This window comes from Phocoena phocoena, chromosome 4 (assembly GCF_963924675.1).
Source record: "Phocoena phocoena chromosome 4, mPhoPho1.1, whole genome shotgun sequence".
Classification (NCBI taxonomy): Eukaryota; Metazoa; Chordata; class Mammalia; order Artiodactyla; family Phocoenidae; genus Phocoena; species Phocoena phocoena.
This window is the reverse complement of record NC_089222.1, coordinates 117,275,566-117,292,150: the sequence shown is the minus strand read 5'-3', so window position 1 is coordinate 117,292,150 and position 16,585 is coordinate 117,275,566. Positions and strand designations below refer to the sequence as shown.

Genomic DNA, 16,585 nt, shown 5'->3' with positions numbered 1-16,585 from the left:
AAAATATCCTTTGAACTAGCCCTTGTCTTCCAAAGGATTCCCAGTATTTGAACTAGAGACTCACATTTCAATCTGTCCCATGGACTCTATCCAAACACTGATTTGAGTACTTTGAATATTATGCACTCTGTAACAATATCACACATTTAAAGTACTTTCTGACGTAGACCTGTGTGTAACTACCAGTCTTTTGATTTCTACCAACTACTTTGAAGGTCAAAGATTAACTTTTAATTCCTCCTTGTTGAGCATGCAAGACATAGAATGGCTTTTGAGCCAAAACAGTATAGTTCTGATCTGACTTGATCTTGAAAACAAAAGTAATTGCTCTTGAATTGCCTCATTTAGTGAATAACTTTTTTTTTTTTTAAAGGCTGAATTTCTTTTCAGTGTTTAATCTTGTTTTTTTTTAACATCTTTATTGGGGTATAATTGCTTTACAATGGCGTGTTAGTTTCTGCTTTATAACAAAGTGAATCAGTTATACATATACATATGTTCCCATATCTCTCCCCTCTTGCCTCTCCCTCCCTCCCACCCTCCCTATCCCATCCCTCCAGGCGGTCACAAAGCACCGAGCCAATATCCCTGTGCCATGTGGCTGCTTCCCACTAGCTATCTACCTTACTACGTTTGTTAGTGTGTATATATCCATGACTCTCTCTCGCCCTGTCACAGCTCACCCTTCCCCCTCCCCATAACCTCAAGTCCGTTCTCCAGTAGGTCTGCGTCTTTATTCCTGTCTTACCCCAGGTTCTTCATGACATTTTTTTTTTCTTAAATTCCATATATATGTGTTAGCATACGGTATTTGTCTTTTTCTTTCTGACTTACTTCACTCTGTATGACAGACTCTAGGTCTATCCACCTCATTACAAATAGCTCAATTGTGTTTCTTTTTATGGCTGAGTAATATTCCATTGTGTATATGTGCCACATCTTCTTTATCCATTCATCTGATGATGGGCACTTAGGTTGTTTCCATCTCCGGGCTATTGTAAATAGAGCTGCGATGAACAATTTGGTACATGACTCTTTTTGAATTTTGGTTTTCTCAGGGTATATGCCCAGTAGTGGGATTGCTGGCTCATATGGTAGTTCTATTTGTAGTTTATTAAGGAACCTCCATACTGTTCTCCATAGTGGCTGAACCAATTCACATTCCCACCAGCAGTGCAAGAGTGTTCCCTTTTCTCCACACCCTCTCCAGCATTTATTGTTTCTAGATTTTTTGATGATGGCCATTCTGACTGGTGTGAGATGAGATCTCATTGTAGTTTTGATTTGCATTTCTCTAATGATTAATGATGTTGAGCATTCTTTCATGTGTTTGTTGGCAACCCTCAGAATGGGAGAAAATATCAGCAAATGAAGCAACTGACAAAGGATTAATCTCCAAAATTTACAAGCAGCTCATGCAGCTCAGTAACAAAAAAACAAACAACCCCATCCAAAAATGGGCAGAAGACCTAAATAGACATTTCTCCAAAGAAGATATACAGACTGCCAACAAACACGTGAATAACTTTTGATTAGAATAGCATATTAAATCTGTCCTCGGGTGATAGAAGTTCTGAATACTTGATATACATTAGTCAAGATAAGGGGAACAGAGGGTGAAGAACACAGGAGAAAAGATTGTAGAACAGGGAAAAGTGGTATATAATATAAAACCGGAACTAAATACTACATTGAGAGGTGTGGACTTGATGTTCTGGTATGACAGCAGCTGAAAAAAAGTTAATCAATTTTCACAGAGATGTAAATTTTTCCTTTTATCATCATTATAATTATCATTTGCGTCTCACATACAAATGAAAATGTTTTGTTTCATTTCATACTTAATAATAAAACTACGATAGAAGTTTTGCTAATTCAAAAATGGACTCTAAATCTCTGATGTTTTATCAAAGAACATTGAATATTGGATACTCTGCATGAATGACGTCTGATGTAAGCCTTAGAAACTGAGAATAGGGGATCTTAGAATTTGAACGTTGGAATGATATGCCTCAAAAAAGCGCTCATGTGAAACCTTGAGAAACAGAAAGATGTAAACAAGATCACCTTATAAATACTAAACGTTAAGTTGGCCATGCCATCATTATGATATTACTACTAAATTAGATATAATAAGGATGACACATATATTTAGGATTAAAAATGTTTTCAGAAATAATTCAGAGTGTGGTACCTCAAATCCTCCACTGATCCAGACCAACAAGCTTCCTAAAGAACAATGTGGCCAATTATACAGACAGATAATATTGTTTCCCTTTAAAACAAATATCGTATATTAACGTATGCATGTGGAACCTAGAAAAATGGTACAGATGAACCAGTTCGCAGGGCAGAAGTTGAGACACAGATGTAGAGAAGAAACGTGTGGACACCAAGGGGCGAAAACCGCGGTGGGGTGGGGATGGTGGTGTGCTGAATTGGGCGATTGGGATTGACATGTATACACTGATGTGTATAAAATTGATGACTAATAAGAACCTGCAGTATAAAAAACCAAACAAACAAACAAACAAACAACTAATACTAAACTTTCTTTGGGTTATTTGTATGGAAATACGTTAATATAAATGTTGCAGACATTACATGAAATTTCTAAAAATCTTATATGTTCTGGTATAATGTTATAAGTCATAATTCTAGTTATTACTTTAAAATGTATACCTCAGAAATAACTAAATTTCATTGTCAGTTGCATTATTATGAACTTTCATCAAATCTTTAAAAAAAAAAAGAAAGAAAAACAAGCCATTAAAGAGAAATTCTTCCAAGAGAATTAAAACACGTTACATATCTCTGAAAAAAATATATATATATTTATTGTTTCTCTTTGACAACCCTAGCTTAACATAAACAAAGTGTGTCCTCTCTGCTTTACGATTAGTAATAGCAATGTTATGGTTTCTATTATCACCATGAACATTTTCTTAATTACGAATTCTCAAAGGTATCAGAAATAATCTTTAAATCTTACCATGAGTACCTCAACAATCATAATGAAGATAACAAAACCATAAAAATTCATAGGGAGCCGGCTGACTCTATGCCAAGAACTAGTCTAGGTCTTTGCACATTATCTTATTCAATCTACGGCTTAACCTTTCAAGCTTATTATTATCATTTATGCATCAGGTAAAAGCTAGAATTGATATTGTTTTTATACTGATACACTCCTAATTATTTTTCAAGATTAAATAAAAGGCTACCTACTTTCTGATTGTTTTTCTCTTTAAAGCAGAATTTGTTGTTTTTATACCGTTTCATTTAAAAAATCTAATTTAAATACTTGTTGTAATTGATCTTAGTAGCTCCCTCACTAGACTATGAACTCTGTAAGAAGCGTAGCATATCCTATTCATGTTTATTTCCCTGGTACTAAGTGCTAGGCACATAGTATGTGCTCAATAATTGCTTTGTGAAATTAACCAAAGAAACTGAACGATAATAAAATCAACATGACAAGCATTATATTTTTAAAGGATACTTACTGGCCTAGGAAAAGGTATAGTCATCTTGATCGATAGACAAATGGCTGGTTGTAATCATTAGGAAGCACATAAGGACACAAAGATCGTGTACTTAAAGTTAAATAGTGGTATTCATTAAGTGTAACCTTATCAGAAAAAGTCCTAAAACTCACACTTGATTCCAAACTAAGAAATAGCAACGCTGAGAGAGAAATAAATAATCACTAAAGAACTGGAGTCAGGAAAGATATAAAGACATGAGGAAAGATATATTATGAACAAAAAAATAAAAAGATTTGGAGTTGCTTTTTCCTCGAGAGCAAAACTGTGAAGACACTGGTTTCAGATCTATAGAGCTTCTCCATCTTGTCAGATGTGAGAGGAGCGAATAGGTAGTATTTTACCTAACAGTTAGTTAGGTCTAAGGAAAAACTCATTAGATAGTCTAGTATTTCAGAGAAGAAAAAGCTGATGAAGAACTTCTTGAATTCTTATTCCCACTGATCTTTAAGAATAAAACAAATGGCTGGGAGTGGAGCAGACCTCTCCTTAGTCCAAAGGCTTAAATTTAAATGTAAGCGATTAATATTATTATTTTCCTGAGGTTTTTCTAGGTCAAAGGTCCTTCTCATGAGCAACTACAAGATTTCTTAGAAATGGAACGGCCATAATTACTTAGGAAACATTGCAGTGAATGATAATTAGAAACCTAATCAAACTACATTATAAATCACATTCATTTCTCTATAATTGGTTGCAATTTAGTTAATATCATCAAACAATTACCATAAGCATTCCTAAATGATTTGCTGAAGTATTTGGAGGACACAATGCTCTTACTAAGCCATCCACAGTTAATCAATTTCTGTGGAAATTTAAATGATTGTTACAAACTAGAAATGCTCATTAAATACTTGCATCTTCAATTCAATTTGATAAATTCTTATTGACACTAACGATATGCTGGCTGCAGCCTATTACACTAGGAGATGTGAAAAGAATGCATTGTTGACTTTACCTTTCTTTGGACTACTCCTTTAAGTTTCTCCATTTCCCCTAGAACGGCAGAAAGCAGAGATGATTTTCCAGACCCAACTTGCCCTATAACAGCCACTAAAGCTCCTTCTGGAATCTTTATGTTTAAGCTGCATGACAAGAAAAGGAGAGAGATGACATAAGAAGTTCATGTTATAATTGTTTTTAATGTATATTCCTAGACAAGTCACTGTATCACTGCACTGGGTATCATCCCTGAAATTGCTGCTATTCACACTGTTCTACATTATTCTACAAACACCCAAACTTCCAAAATGCAACAGCAAATGCTGCAGAGGAAATAGAAGAAATGAAAAGGGAAAAAAGAGAGTAAAACAACCATAAAAATGAAATGTGCAGTGAAAGGTTTTTAAAAAATCTTGTAAATTCCAATAGATTTACCTTCTGCTTAAAAACTCTAAAAAATAAAAACATGGAACATTATAGAATTCAATGCTAAAATTTTTTTGTTTTTAATTTTCCCCAAACCATGACTTACTCTTTTAATATTGGAATCCCTGTTTTATCCCAGGAAAAGGAAGCATTTGTAAAACCAATGGCATGATCTAGGAAGAAAAATTAAATACAAATGTATCTTCGAATCAATTGTCTTCAGCCCAGAAGTCAAATAAATATTGAATACAAAGAGGAACTGCTGACCTCCTATGTACTTTGTTTCTATACTTCGAGGATGAAAGTCCTCAGTATTGAGAAAGTCTTCCAAACGAACCAATGATATTCTTGTCTATCAAAATAAATGCAAATGAAATTTTTTGGGTTTCAAGCACAAGTTAAACTGAAAAGTATTTATCGTTAATTACAGTATGATTAAAATTTTTTGATGCAAATTGAAGATATTGATAGAAATATTCAGCAAGCATAGTTTGCATTGTTTTAATGTTTATAAATAAGTCCATCCATAAAGAAAAAGAACAGTTTCAACGATCAAAGATCAAAACAAATATCATATATGCAGGAAAGCACGAGAAGAAGAAGCCAAAATTCCTCCTTAACATTCTAGTAAAGTCATAATAACTGATTAATTAATAATTATACAAAAATTAGTTTTTAAAAGCAACTTCAGGACAATTGAATGAATTCTGCTTCTGAGCATAAATAAAATGATTGTTTTGGCAATAGTAACATTTAGTTATAGTAAAATACCTGTAAAATGTTTAGCTACAATTATGATAAATAGAATCATTTTTCCCCCTGAAACTGACTTGCATGAAACCTCTAGTATATTTTTATTCACTTTATGCTAGGAAATGTCTATTGTTAATGGATAAGATGTAACTGGGCCGTGGTTTTGTTTACCAAGTGTGTCATATCAGTATGCAGAGCTGGTTCTTTTTCTTTTTCTTCTTTCCTTTTCTTTCTTTTTTTTTTTTTTTGACAATTGTTCTCCTTATTTGTTTAGTGACAGTAGTAGCATACCACTAGGAGCTGGAAAACACTTTGCCATACCAGATCTTTAGCTAGATTCTAATTTCAAAAGCAAAACTAAACTGTTACGCTAAGAATGACATTTTCTTTAAGAGAAGTGTGCTGTGAAACAAGTGTTAAAAGCATCACAACAATAGTACTTCTATGCCCTCTGTTGGTCATTATTAGTAAAATAACATAAAAATGGTATTATGTAACAAAAATAGCTTAATTGGTATTTACTATAGAAGTATGTTACTCTTCATTTAAATAATTTAAAAATTAAAACACAAAGTTCTTAGATCAAAGAGCCGGTTCCAATAAGCAAAGATTCACTTTGTTTATGAACCCAGACTTGAAAAGGATTTGATGGTGGAATGCCCAAACCTGATATCAAAAAAATTTAACTGAGAAAATCTCAGGGCAAAGGGATGAAGGAACTCAGTTCTTTGGATTCCTTGTGGTTTTAGCCACCTTCTACTCATTATAGCATCTAAAGAGCCTCTAGCAATTGGAGATTACAATAAAAGCAGGCTGAACCAGATACCTCATACAAGGTTTGTTGGCAGACTGATATTACCAATGCACTTTTCTCCCTGGTTTATTCATTCAGAATAGACGAAATGCTGCTGAACCCTGGGAAAATTCAGATCCAGCTCTGTGCAAAGCACCTAGTTAAAAGTTTTTCAGCTGAAAACAGAAAATGAACCCTCTAATGGCATAGTGTCAAACACCAAATTTTAAAAAGCTAAATAAAAGAAACTAACATTTAGCAAAGAAAACAGTATCACATATTGAAAAGTCATTTTCAATTGACTTGAAAAGAAAGTCAATTGACTTTCTATTGAAAAGACGTGTAAAAGTCATTTTTATAGAAGAGAAGCACAGGCAAAGAAGACACGATTCCTTCCATTCTATAATGTTCTCTATTGCTCATTAAATCAGGGAGGTTAATTTTGAAAGCAGTATAAAGCAACTACAAAAAGTGAAATTTTAAAAAAAGACAAAGAAATGAAATATGCAAAACCATAGATTTCAGTAGAGAAATGATTCTCAGTTTAAGGATACTTTGGATGTACCTGGACCACAGCTGAGATCACCATTGGTAAATCAAACAGAGGAAGCCTTAAAATATTAAACAAAGACATAGATGTGAACACTTTAGTGGCTGTTAAAATGTTGCCTTCGTCCAGTAAGAAATAGACGCCAAATGTTGCCAGGGACACCTTAAAAATAGAGATATGTTATTATCTTCAGTTATTCAGTTATGAGTTAGAGACTCAAAATTAGGAAAGAAAATTTTAAGAACCTTTATTGTTGCTGTTTACCAAAATTCAGTACTATTCAGTACTACTGCAGAAAGTTATGAAATCAATGTTTAGTACAGATCATACAATTGTGTATCCTAGATAATGACATCCTATGAAAATATGGTCTAGCTCCCTTCTTTGACATATCGTATTTTCACTAGAGTAATTATTCCCATTTAAAACATATAGTAGTTCATCTTTTTTCAAAGTGGAGAAGTTTTATGTAAATTTTTTCCAGTAACGTGTGCATACCTTCTATCTCATATTCAATAATTATACTTTCTCTGTGCCTTAGTATTAACTGAGGAAGGCATAAAGAGATCACGACTGATAAGATTTATATTTACTAGCATAAGTTTCATTTAGAAAAGGCAGAAAAGTTCATTTATGAGTGAGAATGTATTGACTACTTATCATGTACATAGGACTGTCTTAAACAAATGTTTCTTGGACATTTCTACTAAAGTATTCCAAATGTAAATATTGTTTTTACTTTCATAATACCCATATGTCTGTTTGAATAAAACATAATAATATCTTAAATTAACAACAGGGGAGACATATAGAATGTTCCCTGACCCCATCACCACTGAGAGTGGTAACTTTGGTTAAAATTGATGCTTCAGGTATATGTAGTTTTCTTATCCTTTAGCTTTCAGCTGCTGCTTCATATTTCAAGGCAATTTATACTCTTTTTTTTTTTTTTTTTTTTTTTGTGGTATGCGGGCCTCTCACTGTTGTGGCCTCTCCCGTTGCAGAGCGCAGGCTCAGGGGCCCAGCCGCTCTGTGGCATGTGGGATCTTCCTGGGCTGGGGCACGAACCCATGTCCCCTGCATCAGCAGGCGGACTCTCAACCACTGCGCCACCAGGGAAGCCCAATTTATACTCTTTAAATAGCATGAGATTCCCAATATTTGTATGAAGTGACAGAAGGAGAATGACCTCAGTTCATATCAATTCACCTACAAATACTAATTCTATAACTTTGAGGATGTTTCCAAACTATCAATATTTCCATTTCCTTTTGTGCAATGAGAAAAGTAATGCCTTATTATTTCAAGAATGAAATAAAGCAACGCATATAACTTGTCTGGTAAACAGTAGAAACACTCAATAAATGTTTAGATAACTTCCCTTCCCAACTCTATGTAGTGTGACTTTGGGTCTTGCTTAAAAGGGATTAATCATGAAAATCAAAAAATTTTAGAGCTGAGATGGAACTCTGAAGTACAGGTTATATTTTTTAAGAATGAGGATGGCATATGTTCAATCTATAAGAAATTTACAAAGATGTAAAATCTTATTATATATAAAAAATACAGACCAATGAGAATGCGTCAAAAAAATTTTCCCCTTCTTTAAAACTTTCATTCTCTTATCTCCATAGGTTAATGACTGCATATTTTTTAAATTTAAATTCAGATAAAGAAGATTTCACTTTGGACACCTTAATTCCAGGTAATTTGAAGGTGAATCCGCAAATCAAATTTGAAAATCAAAACAAGAAATAATACACACACTCACAAAGAATGGAATGCAAGTTAAAGTCAGCATAGAAAATACAGCAAGATACCCAGCTGATTTTTGAACTTCCAATTCCTGTTCTCGAATTTCAATAATCTTCTTTTTATAGGAGGGTTCCCATGCATAAAGTTTAAGGATCTGTGAAGAAGTCAGACAATGACTATTTGACAATCAATATCATAGAAGGAATAAAAGCATGCACACATACAAATACACACACTATAACACATACACACACTCACGTAATTGTGTAGGTAAAAAAACAGATGTTACCTATAAAGTAAAGAAAATTTCTCCTGTTTTCAACAGAGTCAAAACACTTCCTTGAATTGTGTTTTTTTGGGGTGGGTCGGGGGAGGAAATCACCATTTCCCCAGGCTTATGTCTCCCTTACCCACCAGTAGCTTATTCTTGAGCCAGATTTTGGCAACATCCCGGTTCCTGGCATGAGCTCCATAGCAGTTTCTATCTAGTTTAATCCTGTCAATTTTCCTGCTGGTCCAATTCTCAGTTCTGTTCTCTTCCCATTTCTGAATATCTAAGCTTCTCTCCTTGGTCTCCCAATTTCTTGAAAACTGATGTCTTGGGACTTCAAGCCATTTTCTGAAAGGTTACTGGTGTTCTGAGATTGTAAACTATTTTCTGAGACGGAAAACATGCAGAAGCAGAATCATACAATGACTCACCACATATGTTTTAGAGTGAGAAAGACCTACATTCAAATTCCAGCTCTATCTCTTTGTGATGATTAATTTTATGTGTTAATTTGGCTACGTTATGTTGCCCAGTTCTTTGATTAAACACCAGTCTAGATGTTGCTGTGAAGGTAATTTTTAGATCTGATTAACATTTAAGTCATCAGACTTTAAATAAAGCAGATTACCCTCCATTAAATGGGTTGGCCTCATCCAATCAGTTGAAGACCTTAAGAGAAAAAATTGAGGCTCCCTGAGAAGGAAGGAATTCTGCCTCCAGGCTCAAGATGGCAACATCAACTCCTGCTGGAATTTCCAGGCTTCTCAACAGATTTCACACTTGCCAGCCCCCATAATCATAAGCCAATTCCTTAAAATAAATCTTTATCTATCTATCTATCTATCTATCTATCTATCTATATGTCTATCTGTCCTATTAGTCCTGGTGCTCTGGAGATCCCTAATAATCTCTCACCAGCTCTGTGAACTTAGACATGACCCTTACCTGCTCAGATACTTTGCTTCCTTATTTGTAAAATGAAGATGAGAAATCTTTTTCTTGAGGTTTATAAGAATTATATGAGGAAACAGATATAAAGTGATAGGCACAGTACATGACACATAGAAAATGTTCAATAAATGCTAATATATTATCATTATCAAATAGAGGCTCTATGACACCTGTTTTCAGACTCCAAGGATGCAAACTGCTCACACCTTTAAACTATACTAATTGATTGCCACTTGGACCTCTACCAATATTCTAGTGTATTTACTACTGGGACCGCTATTTTAAATCTTGAACTTTGCTTAGATCTTGAGGAAATTTTCTTTTATTTTATCTACACTGTCCTAGTCCTACTGATAATACAAATTTCCTTTTATGAATATCAATACTTAAAATCTATGAACATACATCACTCTACTTTCTAATGGATGCAGGAGCTCTCAATTAACCCACCAAGAGGTGCAAGTTGCATCTGGATCATATACTTTGGGGATGTGTGACCTTATTGAATAATCTGAGTTAAATTTCAGAGTTACTTACTGCCATTCTAAAGTTCAGATGATTAAATGGATAATAGCCTCCTTTCAAGGTATCTTCAATCTAACAATGTCTTTCACTTCAGTAATTTATATTTTTGTAAAAATTCTACACAGCACAATACAGTATATCATTTATTGATTCTAAGGTGAATCAATGGGTACATATAATGGGTTTATTCTGTGTATATAATGATAGATGCACCAGACAGAGGGAATGTCCTATGCATTTTTAAATGTTAGAAGGAGGGCTTCCCTGGTGACGCAGTGGTTGAGAGTCCGCCTGCCGATGCAGAGGACACGGGTTCGTGCCCCGGTCTGGGAAGATCCCACAAGCCGCGGAGCGGCTGGGCCTGTGAGCCATGGCTGCTGAGCCTGCGTGTCTGGAGCCTGTGGAGTCTGTGCTCCGCAACGGGAGAGGCCACAACGGTGAGAGGCCCGCGTACCACAAAATAAATAAATAAATAAATAAAATAAATAAATGTTAGAAGGAAATTCCATGTGAACTCTGCAAATTTTGTGCTTTAGAAAAATCTGGTAAGCTATAATCCAAGTGCAATAGGATTTGAAATTATATACAGGTCTCCATTTACAATGATTCAATTTAGGATTTTTCAGCTCTAGGATGGTGCAAAAGCAATGCTCATTCAATGGAAACTGCACCTCCAATTTTGGATTTTGATCTTTTCCCGGGTTGGTAATATGTGGTATACTACTCTGTCGTGATGCTGGGCAGCCACACAGTCCAAACAGTAAACAACCAATACACTTGCAACCATTCTGTACCCATACTACCATTCTGTTTTTCACTTTCAGTACAGTATTCAATAAATTAATGAACTTTTCAACACCTTATTATAAAATAGGCTCTGTGTTAGATGATTTTGCCCAACTGTGGTCTAATGTAAGTGATCTGAGCATATTTAGGCCAGGCTAAGCTATGATATTCAGTATGTCAGGTGTATTAAATGCATTTTTGACTTAAGGATATTTTCAGCTTATGATGGGTTTATCAGGATATAGCTCCATTGTAAATTCAGGAAGATCTCTATTCAAAAGTTCAAAAGGTTTCACTCATTTTATCACAGAGAAAATGTTAGTGGTGTGGAGTGGGGGTAGCTTTTCTAGGAAACAAATAATCTGTAACACACCTTTCATAGAATAGCATTTGTATGATCATTTCTATTCTGAGTAAAAGAACCCCGTATAAATCTGCCTTCTCATCACTTACCCTGTCTGTATAAATCTGCCTTCACACTGATGACAATGATATTGTCACTCTGCCCTGCTTCATCCCATCACTTCTACCCTTGAAACAAGTAATATTTTGTATCTTTTGGGATATTTGTGTTTAGTTGTTGGTTGAGAATCAAAAAAAAAAAAGCCTGCATTTTATTTGGCTTTATTTAAATGTTATTTCAACAATAAGAATTCCTATATATCTGAAATCTAAAATACTCCCTCAAAAATTATACTTATATCATTACTTTGATATTGAGAATGCTAAAAAATTCATTTATTGTTTAACTCATTGCTATATTCTAAATAGTTAAATTAAAGGTATGCTCTTTTTATATTACCTTAATTCCATGTAAGATTTCATTGAGCAGTTTTATCTGTTTGTCTTTGTTCTTCGTTTGGCTTTTCTAGGTAAGGGAAAGAAAATGAAAGTATATTTGACGAGAGTTGCTAATACTTTAATTGACATGACCATAGCTATTTTTAAAAATACAATGTATTTCCTCTGTTTTGTATAATATTTTATATAAAACCATCTTATAATGTTCATGCAATATTATTCTGTTGATAATGTTAGAAAATAGTTATAAATAGACATTATAAACTTGAGAGTAGCCAGCAGTAGGATAAAAACAAGGTGTACATTTTCCAAAAGAGTAGAAAATATAATTGCTATTTAGAATGGAATGATAAAATAATATCCATATTCTATTAAAATGGGATAAAATTCCCCAAACTCTATCAATTATATATATATATAAATAAAGGTTTCTATATTTTAAGTGTACTATCTTGAGTGTTATTAGTACTTTGGAAATTAGAGTGATTAAATGTATATTTTCAAATACTGGTTTTTTTGCAAACATTATATAAGTATTATACATTTATTCAAATGCTTAATATTTATATTATTTTATACTTATTATTGTTTAGGTATTGCTTCTTAAGGGTTTCCTCCAATAATACTGCCACAATTATTTTATATATAATAATAAGTATTTGTATATCTAACAAAGTACACATTTACAAGTTAATATCCTTAATATTGTTTGTATGATTAAAGCATATTTTCTGTTTGGAATATTTGTATATAATATTGGAGTCTCTTTGGATGTCTTAGGGCTCTAGATTAAGGTCCTAAAAATGTAAGTCCAGGGCTTCCCTGGTGGCGCAGTGGTTGGGAGTCCGCCTGCCAATGCAGGGGACACGGGTTTGTGCCCCGGTTTGGGAAGATCCCACATGCCGCGGAGCGCTGAGCCTGCGCGTCCGGAGCCTGTGCTCCGCAACGGGAGAGGCCACAACAGTGAGAGGCCCGTGTACCTCAAAAAAAAAAAAAAAAAAAATGTAAGTCCATTCCTAAAAATTTGACTTACAATCATTTAAAATCCAGAATATTTTTTAAAAATTAGTTTAAAAGAATTCACTGAAAAACCTGTTATTCTAAATACTAGTGTGTTTAGTAATTCGTAATTATTTTATAATCATATGTTATTTTCTATTTCTCATCTTTAAAGCCTAATCTTTTTGGTAATTATTTGAAAACTTCAGAAAAATATAAAAGGCATAAATTTTCAGCACCTAAATGTATTAAAGTAATAAGTACTATTGGACACATGTAACTTGAGGCAATCATATTCTTACCTTCAGCTTTTTCATTCTATTTGCAACTAAAGTATTCATTGGGATAACAAACACAAGGACTGCTACCCCTGCTAACACTGCTGGACCCAGCTCTTGCCAAAGGAATGATATGGCCATCAGGATTTGAAAAGGACCTGACCAAAGGAGATTGATGTTTGCGGTCAAGTCCATGAGCTGCTGGGCATCTGCTGACATCAAGTTAATAATTTCCCCAGTGGAAAACTTTTTTCTAGAAACATTAGATAAAAGCAGGGCCTGGAAAAAGAGAAGCAAAATACTCAGAGTTCTGTAGATCATGAGGGATCTTTACAGTCAAACAATGGTAACTTTTAACTAAAAATAAAAATTTGTAATATATTTAGACAAATATGCATGATTACTTATGCATCGGATCATATAATATCAAGAGCTATGTTTTTAGATGAAGAAAAAACAATTATTGATCAAATTACATAGTTTTAAAATTTACTATGTATTGGTAGAGAGTAACAGTTGGATGCCCAAGCAAATACGTTCACCAAGAACCCTTTACAATTTGTGGAATTGAAAAACTGCAAAAGACATCAATTCTAGATTTCTAGCACTGAGCTTCCTCTCTATTTACTGGCGTATAATGCTAAACCATCTAACTTTTATCAATACAAAGTACACAAGTGAATCAATGAATATCTAATGAATGCTAATTTTTCAATGATACAGTCCTAATTCTTAAAGAGATTATAATCTAATTGTGGAGTCCACTCCCCTCCTACACAAACGTCCTACACACAGGCTGATTATAACAATAGGTAAGAAGGGCCATGGGGATTTAGAGAGATAAGATTATTGAAAAGCCTTCATGGACAAGTTGGAAATACATCTTTTCTTTTCTTCCAAAGCCTAATTCTCACTTTCCCTCTGTGTATGTTATTTAATATTATATTGAATTCAATATCCTTAAGGTTAATTACTGGTATCTTCTTACTAAGGTTGATATTAGAAATTCATTTATTTAATTTCCCACTCATTTAAAATTCCCAGTGAAAAGCATAAATAACTGTAAAAATAGTGTAAGTTTATATTTAAACTGGAAAAGAGGCAAAAGTCCATCCATATGACAAAAGTTCTAAAGAATTTCCATCACATTGATTTAAAGAGGGACAGGATTGAGAGCTGGATCTAACAAAAGTAAATGGTATACAGGAGGCACTCAAGATCTATTTATTCAATAAATGACTAATACAAAGCCAGAGGAAAAGCCCATCTGGAAAAAAAGTAGGCAGGGCCTTCAGTGGAACACTTCTAACATTCCCTAGCTTAAAGCCGAGGGGGCTCAGTGCGTGTGGGAGGTCATGGGGCTGCTGGAGGAGATGCACAGACCTGGGAGTTTCACAAAGTGTCAGGATCCCCCTAAGCCCTATGGCTACTGCAGCGTTGAATCCTTTACATTTCTGCTACTGACTTCTAAGGGGCACAGTGGTGCTGATGATAAAACAGAATAAGTACTGCTCCCATAAGAGGAAAAAAGGAAAAAATACTAATCACAACAATAGTTAGGCTTCTATCCACGCCTCCTCCAAATGTAGCTTTGTAAACTCCCTTAATAAGTTACTGACCATTTAAAGTGGCCAAGTAAAACAATGGAAATCCAAGAACAGTTATTCTCATTTCATTAAGACTATAGCATTTTTTAAGAGAGATCCATTGATCTCTAATAGCACCCACCCCCAACTTACTACTATAAACAAATATAAACTCTTTTCTCCCACTTTTCTAGAAGGAAAAGATAAACCACACTTAGTATTTATGAAAATACTAAAAGACTGAGTAATTCAAAATCATCAAATTATCCAAGGAACCAAATAAATACCCTCCCTTTGGAAAACACACAAAGCACAACTGTCACCGGCAAAAACCCATTAACAATTCTAGTGGGAGGGAGGGAGACGCAAGAGGGAAGAGACATGGGAACATATGTATATGTATAACTGATTCACTTTGTTATAAAGGAGAAACTAACACACCATTGTAAAGCAATTATACCCCAATAAAGATGTTAAAAAAAAAAAAAAAAACAATTCTAAGGGGACTGGGTAATACAATAAAGTCTAACCTTTTTTTTTTTTCCCTTTCCCTGGGTGTTTAGTCTACTCTCACTTGCTCCCAGGGGACAGTGTGCAGAGGCCTTGCACCCAGTCCTTCAGACCAGAGTTCCTCCTGAGAACGGAAACGGCTGAGCCTACACCGATGCTCGGTGTCGGGGTGCAGTAGCCACGCATGACACTTAATCCAAGATGGCAGCAGCAGACCGCGAGCAGAGATGTTGGGCCTGGCACCTTGATCGGGAACCTGAGCAGCACAGCTGCAACCACCCAGCAAGAACCCCGCCCCCTCCCCTCCCCGCCAGCCTGCCGGGAGAGCCCTGTGCTGTAGAGCAGCGGTCCCCAAGGACTGGTTTCCTGGAAGAAAATTCTTCCACGGACTGGGGGTCCGGGGTGGGGGCGGATTGTGGACCCCTGCTCTAGAGCGAGCTCCCATCTCTCCGTTATCTGATCAAAGAATAAAGCTTTCCTTTGCTCCTAACCCAAACTTGGTTGGCTCGAAGGACACTGGACAGAAGGACCCTTGTTGGGGACCCACTCAGGAGGATCTGTAACACAACTGTGACTCATCACTTTTTGAAACTTCATTCATTTCATCGATTGAATTATGCTCTAAGAAGACCCAGATAAACCAGATATGGCTTCCAACCTCAAAAACCCTTTTCATGGACTGGAAATATCTTTTTATCACTGAGCTCAATTCACTAATGGTTCATTTCATCTTATGATGATGAAACTTGTTTTACAATTTCACATTCTCCCTCGTGTATTTGTTCCTTTCTGGACTCATTGCCACGGCCCTGGTTCATATCTTTATTTCCTGAACTCTTTTTCCTGACCATCCTAGCTATAAGTCATAGACATCATATAATTTAGAACTTGCTGGGCCCTAAACACTTCTATCCCAGTGATTCTCAAACAGCGGTTGCCATACTTCTAATGAGTCATGGTGTTCGTAAAGGTGGATCCTCATAAATCTATGAGAATTCATTTTTCTTCAGTTCCTTTGGATGCAAAAAAAGTATGCCAGGATTTTCTTTCTCTCTCCTCCTTCTGACCACACTTAAGCATATCTATTTTAAAGAATGGAAACAGAATTTTATCA

General features: G+C 35.0%; 1 protein-coding gene across 1 annotated transcript in view; it reads right to left on the bottom strand.

Annotated features, from left to right (window-relative positions):
* LOC136122079 (multidrug resistance-associated protein 1-like) overlaps window positions 1-16,585 on the bottom strand; it is an 83,370-nt gene that overhangs the window by 46,113 nt on the left and 20,672 nt on the right. Inside the window, exons 6-12 of the mRNA XM_065875893.1 lie at window positions 13,400-13,654; window positions 12,100-12,165; window positions 8,781-8,918; window positions 7,025-7,171; window positions 5,181-5,265; window positions 5,020-5,086; window positions 4,504-4,630 (exon numbers count right to left, since the gene is read on the bottom strand). Coding sequence (XP_065731965.1) covers window positions 4,504-4,630; window positions 5,020-5,086; window positions 5,181-5,265; window positions 7,025-7,171; window positions 8,781-8,918; window positions 12,100-12,165; window positions 13,400-13,654 — 885 coding nt within the window. The remainder of the gene's footprint in view (window positions 1-4,503; window positions 4,631-5,019; window positions 5,087-5,180; window positions 5,266-7,024; window positions 7,172-8,780; window positions 8,919-12,099; window positions 12,166-13,399; window positions 13,655-16,585) is intronic.